Source organism: Zonotrichia leucophrys, chromosome 17, assembly GCF_028769735.1.
Source record: "Zonotrichia leucophrys gambelii isolate GWCS_2022_RI chromosome 17, RI_Zleu_2.0, whole genome shotgun sequence".
In the NCBI taxonomy this organism is placed as follows: domain Eukaryota; kingdom Metazoa; phylum Chordata; class Aves; order Passeriformes; family Passerellidae; genus Zonotrichia; species Zonotrichia leucophrys.
Genome location: NC_088186.1, coordinates 9,924,529 through 9,946,591, shown reverse-complemented (window position 1 = coordinate 9,946,591; position 22,063 = coordinate 9,924,529). Strand labels below are relative to the sequence as shown.

General features: G+C 51.9%; 1 protein-coding gene across 2 annotated transcripts in view; it reads left to right on the top strand.

The window, feature by feature from the left end:
• Positions 1-22,063, top strand: part of PNPLA7 (patatin like phospholipase domain containing 7) — a 137,214-nt gene that overhangs the window by 114,030 nt on the left and 1,121 nt on the right. For both annotated transcript variants that reach the window (XM_064728109.1, XM_064728107.1), the window contains exons 29-35: positions 3,613-3,682; positions 5,567-5,683; positions 7,618-7,766; positions 10,024-10,176; positions 12,630-12,737; positions 16,671-16,758; positions 21,353-21,456. In XM_064728109.1, coding sequence (XP_064584179.1) covers positions 3,613-3,682; positions 5,567-5,683; positions 7,618-7,766; positions 10,024-10,176; positions 12,630-12,737; positions 16,671-16,758; positions 21,353-21,456 — 789 coding nt within the window. The remainder of the gene's footprint in view (positions 1-3,612; positions 3,683-5,566; positions 5,684-7,617; positions 7,767-10,023; positions 10,177-12,629; positions 12,738-16,670; positions 16,759-21,352; positions 21,457-22,063) is intronic.

The following is a 22,063-nucleotide window of genomic DNA, read 5'->3' as shown; positions in this document are numbered from 1 at the left end:
TGAAGAAGAACAGCTGAGACTGCTTCATCATTATTTTCCTGCAAATCAGGTCTCAGAGACCTTCAGGGCACACCAGAGAGAGGGGCTTGAATTGGGCTGTGATGGCTTTGGCTTTTTTGAATTTTAGTTTTGAAGCTGGAGTGAGTTTTTCTGAGCAGCCTACTGAAAGCTGTAACAATGGCAGAGTCCTTTGTGTCCTGGTTTGCACCTTTTTGTAGTTGCTGTGTTCACCTGAGCCAAGAGCCACCTTTAGAATGCACCTCTCCCCCTTCCCTCATCAGCAGCAGATTGTAAAGCACATTATCATTGTTTATCTTCCTACATTACCCAGCTCAGAGAGTGTTTGGGTAGCTTGGAATTTCACCTGATTTGCAATTTTCACCAAATTATTCCTGTGTTTGCATCCTTGTGATGAAAGATCATGTAGCAAATTAACACTGTATATACTTTAAATATATTTGGTAAAAATAATCCAAAACATTCCCTACCTAAATGCAAATATGAAAGTAAGTGATTAATCATCATGTGGCTTAAAATAGCAGTTTGCTGTGCAGAGGGGATGGTGCTGGAGACAAGCAGGTTTTAGAGACTCCTGGAATCATCAAGGTTGGAAAAGGCCTCAGATCCCTGAGTCCAACAATTCCCCCAGCCCTGCCAAGGCCACCACTGACCCCGTCCCCAGGTGCCACATCCACGTGGCTTTTGGGCATTTCCAGGGATGGTGACCCCACCACTGCCCTGGACAGCTGTTCAATGCCTGCTCACCCTTTCCATGATGAAATTTTTCCTGCTGTCCAACCTAAACCTCCCCTGGTGCAACTTGAGGCCGTTTTTATCTATCCCTGCTTTGGATTCCAGCAGTCAGTTCATTGTACTTCCTTTTTAAGATGCAGCAGATTCCTTCCTTAGGAATTTCAACAGCTGTAGTTGCATATTCTGCTCTTCTCTGGCAGCCACAGGAAGGTTTTGTGTGAGAGAGATCCAGTCCTGAGGCATCCAGCAGCATCATCTCTGTGCTGAACTCAGTCCATGGCCAGGGTTTCCTCTTGTGGGAAGAATCCCTCAGATAAATAAGGAAAAATGTTGTGTAGCCTAGCAGGAAAGGGGGAGTTTCTCCTTCACTGCAATTCCCACTCTCAGTGTGGGGTAACCAGTCCTGGAACTGGGAGCTGCCCCAGGGTACAGGGAGACTGAGAAAGGAACAGGAGCTGAGTCAGGAACCTTGAAAAAGTATTTTATCAATGAATTTAAAGGATCCAAACTACAAACATCCATCTTTTCTCCCTAGCTGGTTGGGTAGCAATGATTTCTACCTGGAAATTCCTATCAGTAAAAATCCATTACAGCCTTACAAGCAGAGGTTGTGTTTGGGTGCTTGGCCACAGCTGCTCCTTCCTGGGAGGATCTGCAATGATCCCAGGCAAATCTGGGAACTTCCTACCAAGGGCCTGACCCTTGCTGCTCTAGAAAAGTTTAAAATTTAGAAGTTCTGGGCCAGATCCTCCTCTCTGCTGCTGTGGCTGTGAGGTGACACCCCTGTGCTTCCCACGGAGCCCTCACCCCTCTCCCCCACAGGAGCAGGAGTGCTGACGTTGAGCTGTTATTTCTGACACTGGAAGGGAGGTTTCCATTTTCTCTGAAATTTGCTCTCTGCCAACCCTTGTAATGTGGGTGTCTCCTGATTCCCAGCAGTGCTGCTCGTGTGGGGGCCCTGGTGACAAAATCCCCATCACTGCTTCCAGCCCAGAAACTCCCCAAGCTGGGATCATCCACGTGAGACCCTCACAGGGCACACCCAAACCCAGGATGGGGCTCTTGGACACAAACCCAGGCCAGGGTGCTTGGAGGAAATTTCTCAAGAGATAGAGCTATTTTCCTCTTTAATTACCCTTCCTTCTGTGAGAGCATCAGCCTCTGGAATTTTTCTTTGGATGAGAATTGGAGAATTCTTATCCCCATGCCAAAATGCCCTTGTAAATCGTCTCAGCTGGGGGCTCAGGTGTGAGGAATCAGACAAGACTTTTATTAAGTCCTGTTTCAGACTTGAATGATGCTCAGTTCCAAAATCAGTGGAACAATCCCTGAGCAGTGAAGCTTTATTGCTGCGTGGGAGAGCTTGGGTTGGTTTGCTTTGTGAAGGTGTTTGCAGGAGCATGAAAGGAGGTGTCAGAGTGGCTTCTTCTCCCATTCCCCTATTTCTGCTTAATATGTGCTTGATGCACTGAGAAGTGCAATCCCCAGAATATCTGCAGCATGGAGAGGCACCCTAATTCTCTTGTAATCACTCTTTATTCATCCACTTTGCTCTGGCATTTACACTGGGGTTGTGATCCTGGTGCAGTGCCTGTGAGCCCTCCCCAGTCCCACCAGCTTTGCAGAGCTGCTGAGGAGATTAAACTCAGCAGAAAAACCTCTGCTGCTTGGCAGTGCAGAATTTCAGGCTGAACAGCACAGAAATCCCACCAGGAGCTGCAGCCTGGCCAGGGAGGGAGAGCTTCCAGCTCCAGTGGTCCTGGAGCCCAAAGCTGTGTTTGGTTTGGGTTTAAGGCCCATTAAAGCTGTGCTGGAGAAGGCCCAGGCACCGTGTCCAGTGAACAAAGGCTGCCTGGGAGGGCAGGTTTTCCTCTTCAGCCTTGATTCAAGTTTTCTGATTGACAGAGCAGCATCAGCTGTTCCTGGGAACAGGACACAAGCTCAGTTTACTCAGACAAGTCCTCCTGCTTCCCTTTGGCAGCTACCATTTCAGCAGGCACTATGGAAACTTTCCAAAACTGTCCTCTCTCCAGCAGAGCCCTGCACACTTGGGAGGTCACCTTCCCTTTGCTTTTTCCAGCAGGTGGGAGGTGAGGCACAGCTGAAACCAGAGGGAGAACTTCCCCTGCCAGGAGCAGGGCTGGCCCCATTGAATAAACTCCCAAAGCTCTTGGCTCAGCCATTCTTTTTGTGTCTCACCCTCCTTCTGTTCCACATCCCCACTGTTGTGTTACCCTGCAGGATCTCAGGCAACCTCTTGAAGCTTCCTGGAGGTTAACCTTGCAGGATCCTTTGTTCCTGTAGCCAGTGCTCCAGAGTTTGGTGTTCTCTTTGATTCCAGTACATGTTGGGTCTGCATTTCTTGCTGAAGTGATGACCCCTGGCTCCATCACCAGGAGGTACAGATTGGCCATTGCTCAGTCAGGAAGCCTTGGATGATCATGTTCTTCGTGTCCTCCAGCACTAAACAGCCTCAGGATCCCTTGGCATGGGAGTGACCATCAGACCCCACCCTTCACCTGAAATTAAAACAAAACCCCCCTGTAGAAGGTGGCTCTGTTTGTGTGAGGAGCTCTCTGTGCTGTCTCTGCACACTCTGCTGGAACCAGGGGCTCTTGCTACTGCAGAAAGGACATGAGGATTTTTGTGTGCCCTGGTTCTGAATGAATTGTTTGCATGAGAGACAAATTTATTAATTTAAACACAGGACTGAGGGGGGATTTCCTCCATCCATGCAGGTGTATGTCTGTAGCTCTGTCTGGTAATGTCCAGAGGTTGCTGCTCTGCTGTGTGTCAGGCACAGGCTGTGGTCAAGGGCGAGGGGACAGATTTAGTCAATTTGGGACTCCTCTGTTGCAGGATCTGTGGATTCCTTACTTCACCATCACCACTGACATCACTGCCTCGGCCATGAGGGTGCACAGGGATGGTGAGTGTGGCCTCTCCAGGCCTTCAGTCATCATGGGAGCTTCAGGGTCACCCCTTCTTCCTGGAGCTTGTCTCCCCTTTGAAATTTGTCTGTCCTTTTGTTTCTCCCCTCTGTGTTACCTGCTGAGCACCAAGCTGTGGCTGTACACAGGTGACAAGGGACAGGGCTGCTGGGAGGGAATTAAATGAGATGCTGCATTGACTATTTGGGGAGAAAATGGCTCCATTGGCACCTTTCTGTATATTTAAAGCATCCTTAAAGTGAAGTGCAGGTATTCTAGCCATAAATCAGACTTAAAGCACCCAAAGCCTTTGACAATTCAAATTCCCCTAAATGAAGCAGTGTTCCCCCAGAACAGGCTCTGCCTGAAGCAGGGGCTGAGTTGGGCTCTCATTTGTGGTCAGTCCTTTCTGTTTCTCACTGAGTGAAGAGGGGAGGAGGATCTGAGGTGCCTGGGATGTGTCCCTGCCTTTGCCTTTTGTCAGTCAGTGACTCAGCCTGCAGGGGAGGCCTCCAGGTGCCCCAGATATTCCTGGGGGAGGCTGCAGCCTTTGCTGCCACATCTGATGTTTGTCCCTGGGGCTGGCACAGGTCACACTGCCCATTCCTGCCGTGCCAGGGGGGTTGTGGAGCTGCTGAAGGACTCTGGGCTTTGATCAGGGCAGCTAAAACAAGCAGAAAAAGGATTAACCCTTCTCAGAGGTTTTGTATTCCCATTCCACAGCAGGTTAAGCCAGTTGAGGTCAGGAAACTCACTCCAGCCAGCTGCTTGTCCCTGTGGAAGTTTAATGGAAGGAAAGGAATCAGCTGGAGAATGGTTACGGTTGTCTCCACTGAATGGAGATAAATTAAGTTCCCAGCTGCTGCCATTTCCCATCTTGGTTTGGTCTGTGAGGTGTAACACACGTCAGCAGTTTCCTTGGGTGGAAGTTCCACTAAAACTATTAATAATAACCCCCAAATGTGCCAGCATTAACCTGTGCTAACAGCAGGAGTGCTGGGGTTGGAATTAAAAACAGAGCTGTTATCTGTTTTAAAAAGAAAACACCAAAAGAAAATCAATTCCCAGGGAATTTGCTGGGAAGAGTTGCTGTTGGAAGCACCAAGCAGTTAATTACTGAGCAGTGATTTAGCACTACAAGGCTCACTTATCTTGGTATTTTAAAGATTCACTTCTCAGACAAGCCTCTTGGCCTGTGGAAATGCACTGTCTTCCCAATTTGGTTGATGCAAATGTTAAGAGAAAAATCAGTGTATAAGAGCCTTAAAGCAGAATGTTTTACAGGAAACACGGCCAATCAATTTCTACTTGACTAAACTTTGTTTCTAGCAGCTTAAAGGATTATTACTGTTCCTTACAGCACCAATTGAAATGGCCCAAGAGAAGATAATGATCCCCAGCAGGCATTTGCAGTGGTTTCACAAGACAAATCTTTTGCTTGTTGCAGAGGAGGGAAAAGAGAATTTTTGGGGGTACTACAGCTTGTATTTTCCAGGTTCAGGTCCTGCTAAAAGTCAGGGGTTTGTGGATCTCTGTAGAACACAGTGACTGCAGCTGCACCTTTTCCTTCCCCCTCAGCCCCAGCTCCACAAACCCTGGTGCTCCCTGCAGTAGGAGTATGCTGAGATCCCACAGGAGGCAGTAAATGTGAGGAATGGGCTTAAAACTGTGGATTCTGGGGCTTTGCCTGATGTCTGCCTAGTCTGTGTTTTATCCTGGCCAGTAGTATGATACAGAAAATAACAAACTGTTTTAATAACTTCCTCACAGTGTTCTGAGGAAAGCCTCTATCTCTTGATTATCTTAATGAGTGCAGCAGCCTCCCCCCTGCGTGGCAGTAATTAATGCTGGCTGATTAATTAATGCTGCTGCCCTCCCTGCAGGCTCCCTGTGGAGGTACGTCCGGGCCAGCATGTCCCTGTCGGGGTACATGCCACCCCTGTGTGACCCCAAGGATGGCCATCTCCTCATGGATGGGGGCTACATCAACAACCTGCCAGGTAGGAGCACAGCTCATGGGGGAGAAATTCCCAGTCCTGCCCATCAAACAGCCTGCAAGCCTTGGGGCTCTTGTTTTTTCCCCAAAACACAGAGAAATCTCACAGACACCTTTAGCCTCATGCTGGTTACCTGGAGTCCTTGCTCTCACTTTCCTGGGTGTTCCCTTTATCTTGGCTTTATTAACACTTTTTTTTAATGAAGTATTTCCTGATAGCCAAATTCTGAACATACAACTCCCTAAGTTCTGTTCAGCTAAGTATGTATGTTCTATTCAGCTAAGTCTAATTTAGTGCTTGCTGAAGGGGAGAGAAGAGGAATCAAACCACAGACACGTAATCTACCTTGGAGTTTCTCTTCAATCAGTTAATTAGGAAATAATTCTGAGAGAGCAGCAGCATTTGCTGCTCAGGCTGGTGTCACCTGGAGCATGTGGCAGTGGGGGAATCATGGGGCCATGCAAGGAGGGATGTGGGGTGTGGGATGAGGTGTGAACCCCCAGCAGGGCCCAGGGGTGTGAGCTGGCCGTGTTTGGGATGTGTTTTGTGTCAGGTTTCACTGCAGTCACGAGGGTGGGGGGCTCAGAGGCAGCAGAGCCCTGCAGGGTCACTGCAGTCTGGGACTCAGGTAAAAGGGAGGAACCTCAGGCAGAAACTCCCACCTGAACAACCTGAGTCATTGACATCTTCCTGTCACACCCTGACTTTATTTTTCCATCAGGGCTGTATTTACCTAAAACCCAGGAACTGAAATAGCACGAAACAGATCCCTCAAATCAGCATCTCCATTCTCTGTGCTTGTAAGCAAGAATTGTGGACTGCAAACCAAAGCAGCTCTTGCATCTCCACAGCTGGAGAGGGCAAAGAGCAGGCGCAGGTGACACTGGGTGGGAAACAATAGCCTGAACAAGCCCAGGAATATAAATCCAAGTCACAGAACAGATCTGATCTAAAGAAGTGTCTAAATTAAGCCTCTAAATTGGCTCTTCAGGAGCTGTGGTTTTCCTACGCAAAACTATTCTGGAAACTGCAACTATCTTGGACTCTGGGGGTGTGAAAGAAATAGAAATCCATTCTGTGAGGTTCATGTCCTTCTCTTCCCTCCCCTGGCGCTTCCCTAAATCCTCACCCGTATCCAAAGACTGCAGCTCGTCCTTTTACTGACCTTGAAGTGGGAAGTGTTGCCTCATTTCTCTTCCCACTTTCAGCTGTGAATCCTTCTCTTGGATCCCAGAGCTGTTCTCAGGCTGCCATCCAGCCCCTCCTCGCTGGCAGGTCCCTGTCCTGCTCCTCCCATTGTCACCTTCTCCCTGCAGCGTTGGCACTGCTCTCTCTAAGGCACTGCCACTTGTTCTCTCTGCAGGTCCCCCAGGTCTTTTTTTGGAATTAATGTGGGTTTGATGTGCTCCATCCCATTATACCCAATGTGGTGTCACTGCCCTGGTGCTGTGTGCCCTGTCCCCTGCTGCTTCACAGGGCTTCTGGTGACCTCAGGGGGGGTCAGGTCATGCCACTGATCTGGGGCACAGCATCCCCTGTCAGTGATGTCCCCCAGCAGTGCAGCTGTGGGGACTCACCCTGGGGTCACTCAGGGCTTGGTTGGGGCAGGATTTGGGATCCCTCCCTCCCCACAGAGCCTCCCTGAGCAGGAATGGTCTGGGCAGAGCTGCTGCAGAGTTCATGTGGAATCACAGAGTTGTTTAGGCTGCAGATCCCTCTAAGGCTGAGCCCAGTCACTCCCCAGCACTAACCCGTGTCCCCAAGTGCCACATGCACCTTTGGATCCCTGCAGGGATGGGCACCCATGGGCACTTCTGTCCTGCTGCTCGCTCGCGGGGGGTGCGCCCTCAGGTGCCACCCCTGAGCCCTGCAGGTCTGTACCTGCACCTGGGGCAGCAGGGAGGTGACACAGGGGCTCTGACACCTGCTGTCCCCAGCTGACGTGGCCAGGTCCATGGGGGCCAAGGTGGTGATCGCCATCGACGTGGGCAGCCGCGACGAGACCGACCTGACCAACTACGGCGACTGCCTGAGCGGCTGGTGGCTGCTCTGGAAGAGGTGGAACCCCCTGGCTGAGAAAGTCAAGGTACTGGGGCTGGGCTGGAATGGTTTTCCAGGCAGTGGGAGAAGTGGGAAGATTCCCTCTGTTATTCAGGGAGCAGGTCTGGGCCAGATTTGTTGTTTTGCTGGATTTCACAGAACGACCAGGTTGGAAGAGACCTTCAATATCATTGAGTCCAACCCAGCCCCAACCCCTCAACTCAGCCCTGGCACCCAGTGCCACATCCAGGCTTTCTTAAACACACCCAGGGATGGGGACTCCACCACCTCCCTGGGCAGCCATTCCAGAACTTTATCACCCTTTCTGTAAAAAACTTTTTCCTGATATCCAACCTGAATTTCCCTTGGCACAGCTCGAGGCTGTGTGCTCTGGCTGTGTCAGTGCTGCTGCAGACAGAGCCCAGCCCCAGCTGAGCACAGGCACCTTTCAGGAGCTGTGCAGTGATGGGGGCAGCCCTGAGTCTCCTTTTCTCCTGAAATTTGAATTCTTGTTCAAAGAACTAGGCAGTGCCTTGACACCACAGGGAAGGCAGTGATGTGGGAAGGGGCTGGCAGAATTCTTAGAGCAAAGAAATCTTTTCTTGGATCTGCATACGTTCTGATAAAGTCAGAATTTATTAATTTTACCCATAAAAGCAATAAATCTGTCCAGCTCATTTTCTATCCTGTATGTCTCTGAACTGCTGATTTAGGGAGATTTTAGCACTTGGCAATAATTAAGTGCAACTGATAAACATGGGTCTGCAGAGCATGATTTTATTATTTTCCTTTTGTTGCATGTGCTCAGGCCAACTCTCTTCCTTATTCTGCATTTCTTAAATTACCTGGCTCTGCTACTGTCCCCCAAGTGAATATTGATTTTAATTCTTTCCTCCCAATTGCATTCTCCAATTGGAATTGGTCTCAGTAGTACCCAGTGAAATATTCCAACTGCCAGTAGGCAACCATGGAAACATGGAATTCCTTCTGAACACCAAAAAACACTTTTTATTTATTGGTTGTGGTGAAACACTGGCCAAACAGAAGGCTGGTAGTTTCCATCTGTGGAAATGGTCAAAACTCAGCTGGACATGGTCTTGGACAAGCTGCCCCAGCTGGCCCTGCCTGGGCAGGAGGGATGGAATGGATGATCTCAAGGGGTCCCTGTCCACCTCAGCCATTCTGCAAAGTCTCTGCCCTGGCACTGGACAGATCAGAGAACCATGGAATTACAGACTGGCTCATTCAGTTCCTGCCCAAGGCTCCAAGCCCTGTCCAGCCTGACCTTGAACACTGGCAGGGATGGGGCATCACTGATTTCTGCCTTGGAGGATCACTGTGCCCCTCACCTCAGCACAGATCTCTAAGTTCTATATATAATTTCACTGTATCCGGGAATGAAAGTCTTGGTTCAAGCTTGTTGGAAGGCAATTCCCATCCTGGTGCTGGCCATGGACACTCTCCCTGCCTGCCCATGCTGGGGCCCAGCTGGAGGTGCTGCTGTGCCAGGGCATCACCAGGTACAGCTCTCTTGGTTTGAACACACAGGTGTCTGCTAAGGAAGGCAGGAGGCTCCCCTAAAATGGAAAATGCAAACCCCCTCCCTCCAAATTATTATAATTTTGAAATTAAGGGGCTCTCAGGCAAAGATATGGGAGCAGGAATAACAGTTCTTTATTAGGAAAATTTAAATAAAAATGCAATACTACAAAACAACAAAAAAGACCCACTGCCAGAGTGAGAGCAGTCCCTGCCCCCTGTGTGTCAGGGCGGTGTCCCAGCCCCATCCATGGGGGCTCAGCCCTCCTGCAGTGCCAGCTGTGGCTCTGCTGCAGCACGGATCCTGCACAAGGGGGGAGTTTTCCTCTGCAGCTCCAGGGCTGCTGCAGATGGGCCTGGGCTCCCTCTGGCCATGCAGGGCAGCAGAAAGCTGCTCCTCTGGCAATGCAGGGGGCAAAGGCTGCTGTGCTGTGCCAGGCTCAGATTGGATCCAGGTAGGAATGCTTGGCTCCTGCCCTGGGCGCAGCATCTCCCCATGGGATGCTGGAATGGGATCAGCCCTGCAGGGACACTCAGTGGCCATGGACAGCAGAGATCTCCTGGAGGGAGGGTTGGCTGTGGGAGAGAGAAAGAAAAAACTGCCCAAAGGACAGCAGAGAACTGCCCCAGCTCTGACAGATGGCAATAGAGTACACAGCCCCATTTCCAACCTGACAAAGCAGTTCCCTTCTTTGTGCTGAGCGCACCGAGCACGTTCTGAAACCCACCTGGGGGAGCTGAATTTGTGAATTTGTGCTGAGCAGGTGCTGAACATGGCTGAGATCCAGACACGTCTGGCCTACGTGTGCTGCGTGCGGCAGCTGGAGATGGTGAAGAACAGCGACTACTGCGAGTACATCCGGCCCCCCATCGACCGCTACGGCACCCTGGACTTCGGCAAGTTCGACGAGATCTGTGTGAGTGCCCCTGGCAACCCAGGGCAAAGCTCTGCTCCTCACGGGCCTGCCCCTCACAGCTCTGTCCCTCACGGCCCTGCCCAGTGAGACTGCCCTCAATGTCCTGCCCCTCACGGCTGTTTTCCTCACCACCCTTCTCCTCACAGCCCCTCACAGCTCTGTCCCTCATGGCTCTGCCCCTCACAGCCCTGCTCATCACTGCCCTGCTCATCACTGCCCTGCCCCTCTCTGCTCTTCTCCTCACACTCCTGCTCCTCACACTCTTGCCCCTCACAGCCCTGCCCCTCACTGCTCTGTCCCTCATCACCCTGCCCTTTACTGCCCTGCCCCTCACTGCTCTGCCCTCACAGCCCTGCCCAGTGAGACTGCCCCTCACTGCCCTGCTCCTCACTGCCCTGCTCCTCACTGCCCTGCTCCTCACAGCCCTGCTCCTCCACTTCTCTGACCCTCACTGCCCCTCACAGCCCTGCCCCTCACAGCCCTGCTGCTGCTAATTAGTGCTGCAGCCAGTGCAGAGCACAAGGAGTGCATTGGCAGAGTGAATAATTGACACTCATTAATGCTGTGGAATGATATCCCGGCTGGGAGATTGGATTAGCAGCAGAAATTGAGTTTGTAATCTTGATTCTGTCATGGCCTGTGAAGGGATGGGTTGCCTTGCGCTGTGGTGAGGCAGTTCGGGCTCAGCTGCTTGGTGAGAGTTGCTCTGGGCAGTTTTGGGGTTTGGCATTTCTGTGGGCTGGGGTTTGTCCTCACTTTCCCCTCCTTCTAGACCTTGCTGTAGCATGAAAGGTTTGCAGAAATCTGTCAAGGAGGCCTTGAATCCTGGAAATGGAGTGTAGTGAACCTGGTTCTGTGAACATTTGAACAGTTCTGTGAATAAAACATCATCCACAATTCCTCGGCACCCCTTAGAGGGTCAGGAAGTGGCACCAGTGTCAGGGTGTTGAAGTGATGCTGCCAGTTCTCACATCACTGGCATGGATTGTGTTTGTTTGTGTCAGAGCCTAGCAGGGGCAGAGCTGGCTCCAGGTGTGCAGGGAATTGTCCTGCTGACATGATCCAGTGTTCGCAGCAGAAATGTCCCTGCTCAGGCAGGATAGCAAAAGCCATTCTGGCTCAGTGTCTCCTGTCAAGAAAATGATTTTACTGCGTCCTTCCATTCTTTGCCTGTTTTAGCCCTGCAGGCATCTTCCATGTCCGGATATTCCCTCAGAGCTTTGCTCCTATCCCAGGCTGGAGAAGCACCACTCCTCCTTGAAGTCAATCTCCATTACACTTCAGTGAGAAGCTGTGGTGCTCCTTAGCTGCAGACTGCTCTCTCTGGTCCTGGCTTAGCAAACACTGACCAACCCAGGAGCACAGCTTAGCCCTGCAGGTTCCCATCTGAGAGACTCCTTAGGACTCACAGCAGCTACTCCAAACCTCCAGCTGATTTCCCCAGTGTAAATCTTTTCTCTGGGATATTTGGTGCCTCTTGGCTCCTGGGCAAACACTGCTGTCTGTTTGTGGATCTAGGACTTTGCTGATAAATAATCCTTTGTTCTTTGCCAGCTGGAGAGCCCTGGCTGGTGTGAAAACCTTGACAGACAGGTGTGGTAGTTCATCACAGGAGCAGATCGTGAGCTGTCACATCCCTGCTCTGTTCTAATGTGCTGCTGTTAAAGAGATGTAAAAGCACCAGGCAAATTTTGTCAGAGCAATAAAACCTGAGAGAAGGGCAGTTCCTCACGAGTGTCACTGTCTGTGAGCAGGTTCTTGGCACCAGACACTGCAGGATGGAGGGGCAGCACCTCCTGGGCCCTCATTCCCTGCAGCACAGCTCAGAAACCTCTGTCCACAAGGGAGCTTTAAACTGTGCTGTCCTAAGGGAAGGACAGTCCAGGCATTCCTTTATCCTTAGGGGCTGGGAAGTACTGAGGGGTTTATTTCAGCTCTATGCCTGGATTTTACAGGAGATAGAAATGGGCACCAGCATTTTCCAAGGAGTTGAAATCTCCTCATGTCAAGCCCCTCGTGTTCAGCCCCAAGCAGGGGTGGCTGTGGGTCAGTTCCTGCAGCTCAGCTTCCCCTGGTTGTTTTGGGTCAGCCTGAGCTGCCATGGCAGAGCTGTCAGCTCCTTTTTCTCCCCTTATCACCCCCACCCTGGGCTGGGATAGATGGTGGGAAGTGAATTCCAGTCCCAAGGAAGGCTCTGAACCCTCGTCCAAAAACTGGAGGAGAGACAGCACCAGAGGTTTAGTGCTGCTGCCAGAACCAGGGCTGGACATGGGATCCAGGGCTCCCCAAACCTGTTGCTCTGTCCTTCCCATTTGATTTTTCAACATAATTTCTACTGTGTTCTGAGAAAAAGAGTAAAACTTGTAGCAATGGGTCTGGTTTTTCCAGTTGTTTCCATGCTCATGGCAGTTATTAATTACTTTTTTTTTCCTCCTGATTATTTTTTTTTCCAGGAAGTGGGATACCAGCATGGGAAAACTGTATTTAATGTGTGGTGCAGGAGTGGAGTCCTTGACAAGATGCTGAAGGACAGGCAAGAGACCTGCAAATCCAAAACTGATGTAAGTGCTCAGGGAAATGCTCTGGCTGGGACAGGGGACAGTGACTGCCCTGAGGCTGGGTCACAGCTCAGAGCTCTGCATTTCCCAGCAGAGAAGTTCCAGTCGGTTTTAAGAAACATTTATCACCTTTTTGAGGAATTTGGATAATATATGATAATATAAGGGCTCACTGTCCTTCCTCTCCTTTGAATCCCTCTGATTTGAAACCCAAGTGCTACAAAGGCTTCATGTTTTACCCAGTAATTCTTTTTGATCATCTTTTAGAGAGGGAAATGAGCAGTAATTTTTTAAGGGATGGCCAGAATGAATCATAGCTGCCATGATCCTCTCAGAGGGAAGTCAAGTGAGGTGAGAGATGACACTGAGGATTTGCAGCTCTCCAGAGGTGGGTGGCAGAGCACTTTGGCTCGGAGATAGGGAGAGGATGGATGGCAGGATGGACACTGGGCCAGGGATGAGGGTGGGTGATCCCACATGCAGGTGTCCTCAGTGTCAGCAGAGGCTGTGAGTCACTGAGGGGTGGAAATGGCTCTGCTGGGAGCAGGTGAATGTCACCCTCAGCTCCAGGGGCACTTCCCAGCATCAGATGGATCTGCCCACACTGCGTGGCAGGGCCAGAGTGGCTCTTGGAAGGAGCACACAGGGACTGAGCCCTGGAGGAAACCACTGGAGATCCATGAGGTCCGTGGGATCTCAGCCTGGGATTCCTCCCTGGGAGCACACCTGGATGAGGAGGTGCTTCAGTGTGGCTGCACAGGATGGGCCCCCTGTGCACCTCTGGCACCTCCTGATCAGCCACGAGGGGCTGGGGTTCAGGCTTTGTGTTAAAGTCACCAGGAGAAGTCAAGGCAGGCAGAGTTGTGTGTCTCAGAGTTGGCTGTGTCCTACTTCAGCCTTGCTTTTATCACCAGCCAGTAAAAAGCCTCAAACATTTTCAGTGCTGTGACAGACACTTCTTTTAAAGAAAACTGCTTTTTAAACTGCCCTTTTTACAGGATGCAGTAATGGAGGGGAATATTTCACTTAAATCATGCTATCACAGCAGCATGATGGACATTTATCACACCTACCCTGGCTTCTGTGGCACCTCAGTGCCCTGGAGAGCAAATCTGTCACCTCCTCATTGCAGACACAGCCTGACCCTGCACTCACTTGATAATGAGGCACCAAGTGCTGATTGCTGAGGTGCCACAGCACGGAAATAACAGGGCTGGGAGAGTGACTCACCCACCCTGCCAGGTTATGGAGCAGGAACCAGGGGCTCTGTGCATCCCAAGGACCTGTGGCATCATCTGCTCACTCTCCTAAAACTCCAGAGCCCTCTGAAACCAAGATTTTTGCATCTGACTTGTGTTGCAGGAGATTTATTTCTATGAAGTTACAACTGTTGCAGCTCCCACTGGGGTATTTTTCGTGCTTTTCTTAGTCCATTAGAGTCACTTAAGTCCTTTAGCTGTGTTATCTTCCAGGCAGAGCAGCTGATATTTTTAACTTGCCTTTCATTAGCAAAGGTTTTGATGCTTTATGTGTTTTAGTTCTTCATCTATTTCTGGAGTGTTCAACATCTGAGAGCTGAGTGCCATTTCTTATTGTCTCATTTCCATGTCATGAGCATTGCAATTTTATTTAAAAATCCAGATATTTAATCATTTAGATGCTTCTCCTTTGCTTTGATCATTTAGTCCCTGTTTATCCTGTCTCCAAAATGCAAATACTGAAGACACAAACAACAGGAACCTTACATAAACTTTACTTTGAGCAGCCCTTACTCCTCCCCAGTATTGAATGCTGCAGCATCATTAATTGGGTCTGCTTGGAGAAGTTCTGTCTACTGAGCTGTTATTCATATTCAAAGCTAAATATAAACCAGTGGACTACAATAGTAACTGTCTTTCTCCTCTAATTTATTTCATAAAGATTGTGCCAAAGAGAAAACTTTCCTCCTTGGCAAAAAAAATACCAGAGAAGTCTGAGAGTGGGTTTCAGGTGGACGTGAGACATGAGACACTTCTTTGCTTTGTGTTATCTGATGGGAGGGTGATTTTGTCCTCAAAAGTAGTGAGAGGAAGCACTGAAACACTAAACTCCTGTTTGTGAAGCACCAAATGAGTGTGGGAGGACACCTGGTTTCCCACAAGTGGTTTCCATTCCTGGTGCTGAGGCTTGGGGTGCAGCTGCCTGCCCAGTGCCCTCAAACAGGCTGACCTGGGGACAGCTGGGGACAGATGCTTCTGAGGCTGCACTCCACTCCATTCCCATCCATCCTCACCTCAGGAGCTGCTGATGGTTTTCCTGGGGCACACTCAGGTGCTGGGCCCTGCAGGATTTTGTTCAGCTGTTCATGCAGAGCCCTTCCATTCCATCCACAGCCTGTCCCTGGCGCTTTCTGCCCAAGTGCTCTGTGCAGCCATCTCATCCTCCTGGGTTCTGGGGTGCAGGGACAGCCTCAGACCTGGCTGTGTCCCTGTGCTGTCCCTCACTGAGCTGTGTGGCACAGGCTGGAGCTCTCAAGGAGCTTTTCTTCCCTGTCCTGGGAAGGAGCTTTCTGCAAAATCTGCACTGGGAATGTTCAGGTTGGATGTTCAAAGTGAGCCTGGGCTGACTCATCCTTTCCAGCAGTTCCTTAACAGTCACAATGAGCTTCCCAACTTCTTTATGCTTTAAGGTGTGTGTCCTGAGCTGCTGCTGTTCATTTCACACAGGTACCTTTTCATTCCCTCCAGGCTGTCTCTGCCCCCGTTGCTTGTCCTGGATCTGCTCTGTGCTGTGGTTGTTCTAAATTACATCAAAATCAGCTCCAGATGAAAGGTCAACTGAGAGCACTTTGCTGCAGCAGCAATGGGCTGCTGCTGTGCCCCCACAGGGGCTGTGTGATTCACAGCTTGGTGTTCCTGGCAGAGGAGCAGAGGATTGTTCAGAAAACCCCGTGTTAGGAAGCTGCCCTGGCTGGGAGCACATGGGCAGGTCTGGGTGTTTGGGCACAGCAATTCCTGGCAGCCCAGTTCCCTCTGCCTGCTCTCCTCCATGCCCTTCCTCTGGGCTGGGGTTGTTTCTGTGTCCATTAAACTCCCTGGGTTTAAAAAAGGATGAGAGGTGTTCAGGTGTCCACCTGGTTTAAAAAAGGATGAGAGGTGTTCAGATGTTCACCTGGTTACCTTGTGCCCAGCCCCAGAGAGGGGGAGCTGCAGGAAGCCTGGGAGGGCTCCTAAATGCCAAAGTTGAGTTTTCTTAGAGGAGAGACTGGAGCAAGAACTTCTCAAAATAGAGAACACTCAGCCCACTGCTTGGATGAGACAGAGTGAAAATAGCCAGGGTTTACTGGAGAGAGGAATTGCAGTGGGAGATGTCTCCGCAGGCTCTGGCTCTCTGCAGCACCTCCAGCTCTGGGGCTTTTAGGGGTTCCTGGGGGTCCTGCTCACCCCAGTGCCCTGCTGTCCCTGCAGCCTCTGTGGCATCACTCCAGCTGAGGGATGGCCACTGTGTGTCCCCCTGGTCACCTTCTCCCAAAGGCAGAAGCTCCCTGGGGGCTGCACCTGGCCCAGCCAGGCCCTCACAAAGGGACCCTGATGGAGAAAAACACATGGAGGGCTCTGTCCATGCCAGGGCCCAGCCCCTCCTGTGCCTGTCTCTGGGGTCTTTTTAATAAGGCTCCTTGTTGTGTGGGTGGAATAAGAGCCTTTAAAAGCAAGTCCCACTGTTGGGAATCCCATCTCTGCCACCAGACCTGCCTCAGGAGAGCTGTTTGCAGGATTTCTCACTGATGAGTAATGAGGGGGCAGCTGTGCAGAATTTGTGCGTCTGGAGCTTTGTCTGTTCAATGTCATTTTTATACAGTCTCGACTTGTTTGGATTTTCTTGTACATTTCTGTGTATATTTCTCTGTGCATTTCTGTGTACATTTGCTGACAATCCTTCACCTTCTCTGTGTTGCAGAACGTGACCTGTCCCACCACGTCCTTCACAGACCTGGCTGAGATCGTGTCCCGCATCGAGCCCGTCAAGGCTCCTCCTCTGGCCGACGGTGAGGGGCAGGAGGGGACAAGGGACAGCTCCTGCCTGCCTGCCCTGCCCCCCCTGTGCTCACTGAGGGCACTGCCAGCCACTCCCTGCTCCCTCAGGGCCCTGGCCCTCCGTGTCCCCCTCCTGCCACCTCCTCTGGGACAGTGGGACCGGTCAGAATGTCCTCACCATCTGCTGCCAGCCTCTTCCTGGGCAGCTCCCAGGGGGGGATAATCCCTGCTGGAGTCTCAGATCAGGGAATAACACAAGGGGCAACTCAGCTTCCATCCCCTCAGGCTGTCCTGTGCCCTTCTGCTGGCTCCATCCTCAGCCCTGTTGGGCAGGGAGGAGGCTGAGTTAAAGCCCTGCCCCAAGGATGTTGGGCAGGAGGAGGCTGAGTTAAAGCCCTGCCCCAAGGATGTTGGATTGGGGCAGGCTGAGTTAAAGCCCTGCCCCAAGGATATTTTCCCCTGTTGGGCAGGAGGAGGCTGAGTTAAAGCCCTGCCCCAAGGATGTTTGCCTGCGTTGGGATGGGGGCAGGCTGAGTTAAAGCCCTGCCCCAAGGATGTTTGCCTGTGTTGGGATGGGGCAGGCTGAGTTAAAGCCCTGCCCCAAGGATGTTTGCCTGTGTTGGGATGGGGGCAGGCTGAGTTAAAGCCCTGCCCCAAGGATGTTTTCCCTGCTGTCATGAGTAGGATCAGGAGTGACTCACTGGCTCCAGTGCTTTTTGTGTGCTCCTGGTGTGGGAGCAGCAGTGAACTGGGGAGGAGCAGCAGGTAGCAGCTCCTGCATGGTGACACTGAGGGGCTCTGTGCCCCGTGCTGGCCCTGCCCTGCAGAGCAGCTCCCTGGTTATGGAGCTCCCAGATCCAAAAGGATCAGAGCCTTGCAGGCCTGAAACTCCTGAGTGTGTCACCAGGGCTGGAGCTCTTTCTAAACAGTCTTTTCCCCTCCTCCTGATTCTTGTTCCTGCAGAGGGAAAGCTAAAGTTAGCAGTGCTCCCATCTGTGACTGTTTGCAGAGATGTCCCTGTGGTAATTTGAAATGCTAATTACAATCATATGCCTTATGAAGAAAATATTAATCAAATGTGGTTGAAGCAGCCATTGTGAATAAGAGTGAAGAGTTCATGGTATGTGGTTATTTAAGGCTCAGGCACTGAGACTTGCTGAGATTTCACCAGAGCACTGGGACAGATCCTCCTCCTCTTGAGCTCCTGATGATTCCCTGTCAGGCTCATTCCTGCTTTCTGCTGGGCAGGGCTGTGGAGGGAGTGTGGCAAATAGAGCTGGCACCCTCTGGGCTGAGGAGGGGCAGTGCAGGGGCTGCTGGGTATGGATGGCATGGGATGGGATGGGATGGGATGGGATGGGATGGGATGGGATGGGATGGGGCCCTGTGCTCCTCATGGGTGCTGAAATCTCTTGGCTGCAGAGTCTGAGGAGGGGGTGGCAGCAGAGCCCTGCACGTGCTGGGCAGGATCCTTTGGGTTCTGCCATGTGGCTGAAGGGACCCTGGCCATGCCTGGGTGGCAGTGACAGCAGTGACATTCCTCGGTGTCCTCTGTGCATGAGACACTTGTGAAGAGCCTGGGGGAAGGTGTGTGGTGAGCTCAGGGGGAGGTGGCACCTCCCTGCAGTGGCCTCATGCCTGTCAGGTGGCTCCTCTGGCATTGCTCTGCTCTGGGGGTGAGGGGGCTCTGAGGCTGCTGACCTGGGCAGGGGACAGGACAGGGAGCTGCCTGGTGGCCTGGCTGTGACCCTGCACTGTCACCTTTGTTCTCCCTGGAAATCCCTTCCTGAGGGAGGCCTTGGATTGCAGAGGCTGAGAAAGGCACAGAGGCTGACAGCACCCTGCAGGTCTGGGCTGGCTGGGGAAATCCTGGCAGTAATCTTGTTCTAAATCAAGCAAAGGGAAAGGCTCAAATTCTGATGGATGGGGAAGGGTCAGCACAGAGGGTGAGAAGCCTGGATGGGACAGGAGCTGTGTGGGCTTTGTGGGGAAAGGGCAGGGAATTCCTTCTCCTCTTGAGCACACTGAGAGCAGTGACCAAAACCATTAAAAAGTTTTTCAGAAGGGATCCTGTGCCTCAGGCAGGGCTGAGCAGAGGAATCTCAGTGCCAGAGCTCTGGGGCACAGGTGTCTCATTTCACAGCAGTGTTGGTGGCCCTGCTCCCACTCTCCATCCCCACGTTCCCTCAGCCAGGATCACCCCTCTGCCCAGCTGGGGTTTGGGCACACAGAGCTGTGGCTGTGGCCAGGGGAGCTCAGGTGCCACTCTGGGGGTGGCTCTGTCACATCCCTGCTCAGGCTCCCCCTGGGAGGGATGGCTGAGCCCAGGAGATGAGCACTTGTAGCAGTGGTCATTTGGATAAAGGCATTTGTGGAGGAGAAATGTTCCTGGTGGTGTCAAATGCCTGGGTTTGCCATCCAGCTGGGGCAGGAGACATCCCAGCACCTCTCCAGGGACACAATTAGCAGGCACCTCTGCATTTCTGCTGCTTGAAAAAGAACTTTTCTGGAGCAGCTGAGGCTGTGCTGAGCTTCCAGGTGCTGCCTGACCCCTCCAGCCACAGCACAGCTGTCCCCAGCTGGGCTTCCCTGCAGGAATCAGCCACAAAGCAAAGAATCAGCCCAGCTGCAGGAGCACAAGGCAGTCTCTGGGTGGGAAATGCCCTTCCTGCAGGGAATGTGCTCACCCTGCTCAGGCCAGGCCTGGGGACCTTCCCAGGGTGGGATCTCCTCCTGGCTGAGCTGAACAGAGCAGCAAGGCCCTGGTCCTGCTTGGCGCTCCTGGGAGGTTTTGCAGTGCCCAGAGCTCAGCCTTGGTGCAAGGTGATGCTTTGGGACAGCAGGGCCACCTCCTGCTCTCCTTTCCCCCCTCAGCACCCAGAGCTGTGCTGTGAGGGATGTGGGAAGGGTGGCTCTTGGTTCTGTGTCTGTAGAATGCTGAATAGTGCTGGGAGAACCAAAGAATTTGGTCTTGATGGCAGCTGGTTTTATTGCAGGTATAAACTCCAAACTCTTGTTTGTGGTGTCTGTTACTGTTCAGATGAGTTTCCAGTTTCTCTGGTGTATTTTATCAAAGATTATCATTAGTGTTTTAGTAAAAACAATCATTCTCTAATTCTCAGTAAAAACAAAACAACCAAACCTAAAAATAATAAAAGAAAATAAAAAAGACCTAATGTCTTTCATTCCAATGTTCTAGCAGTTGGTTGTAGTTATGTGCTAGAAAAGGCTGTGGAACAGACTGTGCTGTTGTCTTCAGCATGGAGCAGATGCTATTGATGGCTCCCAGGAGAAATCCTTAATCAAGGGTCTGGTTTAAATAGGAGCCCCTCTCCTCACCAGTGGGCTGCATCCAGCTATTGCCTCAGAGCACACTGGAATTAACTCAGGAGAGGGGGAGAAGAGCTGGTGTCACACAAAGGTGATTTTAATGGTGACCAAAAAATGTCATTTTCATGCCTTCAGCTGCATCCTGAAGCTCTGGGTGCCAGCAGAGGAAGGTGCTGCCCGCCAGGGGCTGGGGGGAGCTGGGACCAGCAATGGCTCCCCCAGCCCAGCACATCCTGGAGTTGCTGTGGGGAGCAGCCCTGGTGCAGGTGGAGTCATAAAAGGGAGGAATCTTAAATCTCACCCAGTGTCACCCCTGCCATGGCAGGGACACCTCCCACTGTCCCAGGTGCTCCCAGCCCTGTCCAGCCTGGCCTTGGGCACTGCCAGGGATCCAGGGGCAGCCCCAGCTGCTCTGGGCACCCTGTGCCAGGGCCTGCCCACCCTCACAGGGAACAATTCCCAATATCCCATCCAGCCCTGTCTTCCTTAAAGCCATTCCCCCTTGTTCTGGTCCTCCAGGCCCTTGGCAGGTCCTGCTGCTGCTGCCTGCTTTGCAGATCCTTCAGAGGATTTCCAGATGCTGGCAGAGGTGTTGGCTCTGCCCTGATGAGTCCTCATTCCATGGGAACAGGCTGGGGCTGTTCCTTGCACATCCTGCTGCTGTGCACAGCTCTTGGGACTCCCTAAATTATGTTAATCTGCTGGATTACTGGAGAAAGCAAGTGATTGTCCTCTGCAGAGAGGAAGGGAATGTGAATCTCTCTGTCCCTGTGGAGCAGAGATTGTGAGGCACTGAGTTATCAGCTCCACAGCAGGCAGAGCTCACCCTAAGCCTGGGATCCCTGCTCCAGAGCCTGTGAGCACTGGGAGTTTGCCTTGGCAGCTCAGAGGCTTCTCAAGGTGTCCCACAGGTCTGGTTGGGGTGGGACACAGGAGCTGTGCTGTGAAGGGCATTCCCCAGGGAGCATCCCCCAAACCTGTGTCCCTCTGGGGATGGCACCCACCACAGTGACCCAAACAGTGGGACAGGGCTGCTGTGCTGTGCGTCCTTGGATTCTGGAGGGCTCCAGGACACCAGCTGAAAGAGGACATGGTTTGTTTTTCTGTGCTGGGGAGCTGAGATCTGTGTGTGAGCAGTCCCAGTTCACTGAGCTGCAGAGAGCTGCTGGCACTGTCCTGCCTGTGCTCAGTGACTGTGGCACTCACTCCTCTCCCAGCTTCCTCTGCCTCTCTGCTTGCCAGTTAAACCCTGTGCTTTGTGTCTTCTCTCCTCAGATGAGTCAGACTACCAGACTGAGTATGAGGAAGAAGTTCTGGACAGCCAGAAGGATGATTACCTGGATTTCATAAGCAACCAGGCTGAGGAAGACTCTGACTCGGTATGAACCCCCTGAACAGGCAGTGCTGGTCATTGCTGGGTCCTGGCTGAATGGTGTGAGGTGGATTTGTTGGGAGAGATGCTGAGAGGAGCATCTGGGAGGGGCTGCCTGAGGAGGACTGTGCAGAATTGCTTTTTGTTACTACACACACCAAATGGCACCTGCTCACCCTCCTCAGGCCAGTCCCTGCCACGGGTGGCAAAACCTGGCCACAGCCAAATCCTGGTCCTGCAGCTCTGGGTTTGCTCATGAGGTGGATCAGGGCTGGAGAGGCTGAGGGAGCTGCTGCCTCCAGCCTGGGGAGAGGAGCTGAAGGGAGGATCTGCCAGCAGGGTGGGGAGGGAGAAGGGGGTCGTGGAGGAGAAGGGGGTCATGGAGGAGATGCCCATAAAAAGCCAGGAGGGGACTGGCACAGTTTGTGCTGAAGGAAACCCTCCCTGGGGCCACTGGGAAGTGCTGCCCTGTTCACACACCTGAACCCACCCTGGGCTGTGTGGAGAGGTGCAAACTCCACCCTTGTAGGTATTTGAAAAGCAAAGCCCTGAGAAGCAGCTCCAGCACTTGAGCCAGCCCTGCTTAGAGCAGATGACTGGATTTATCCTCCAGA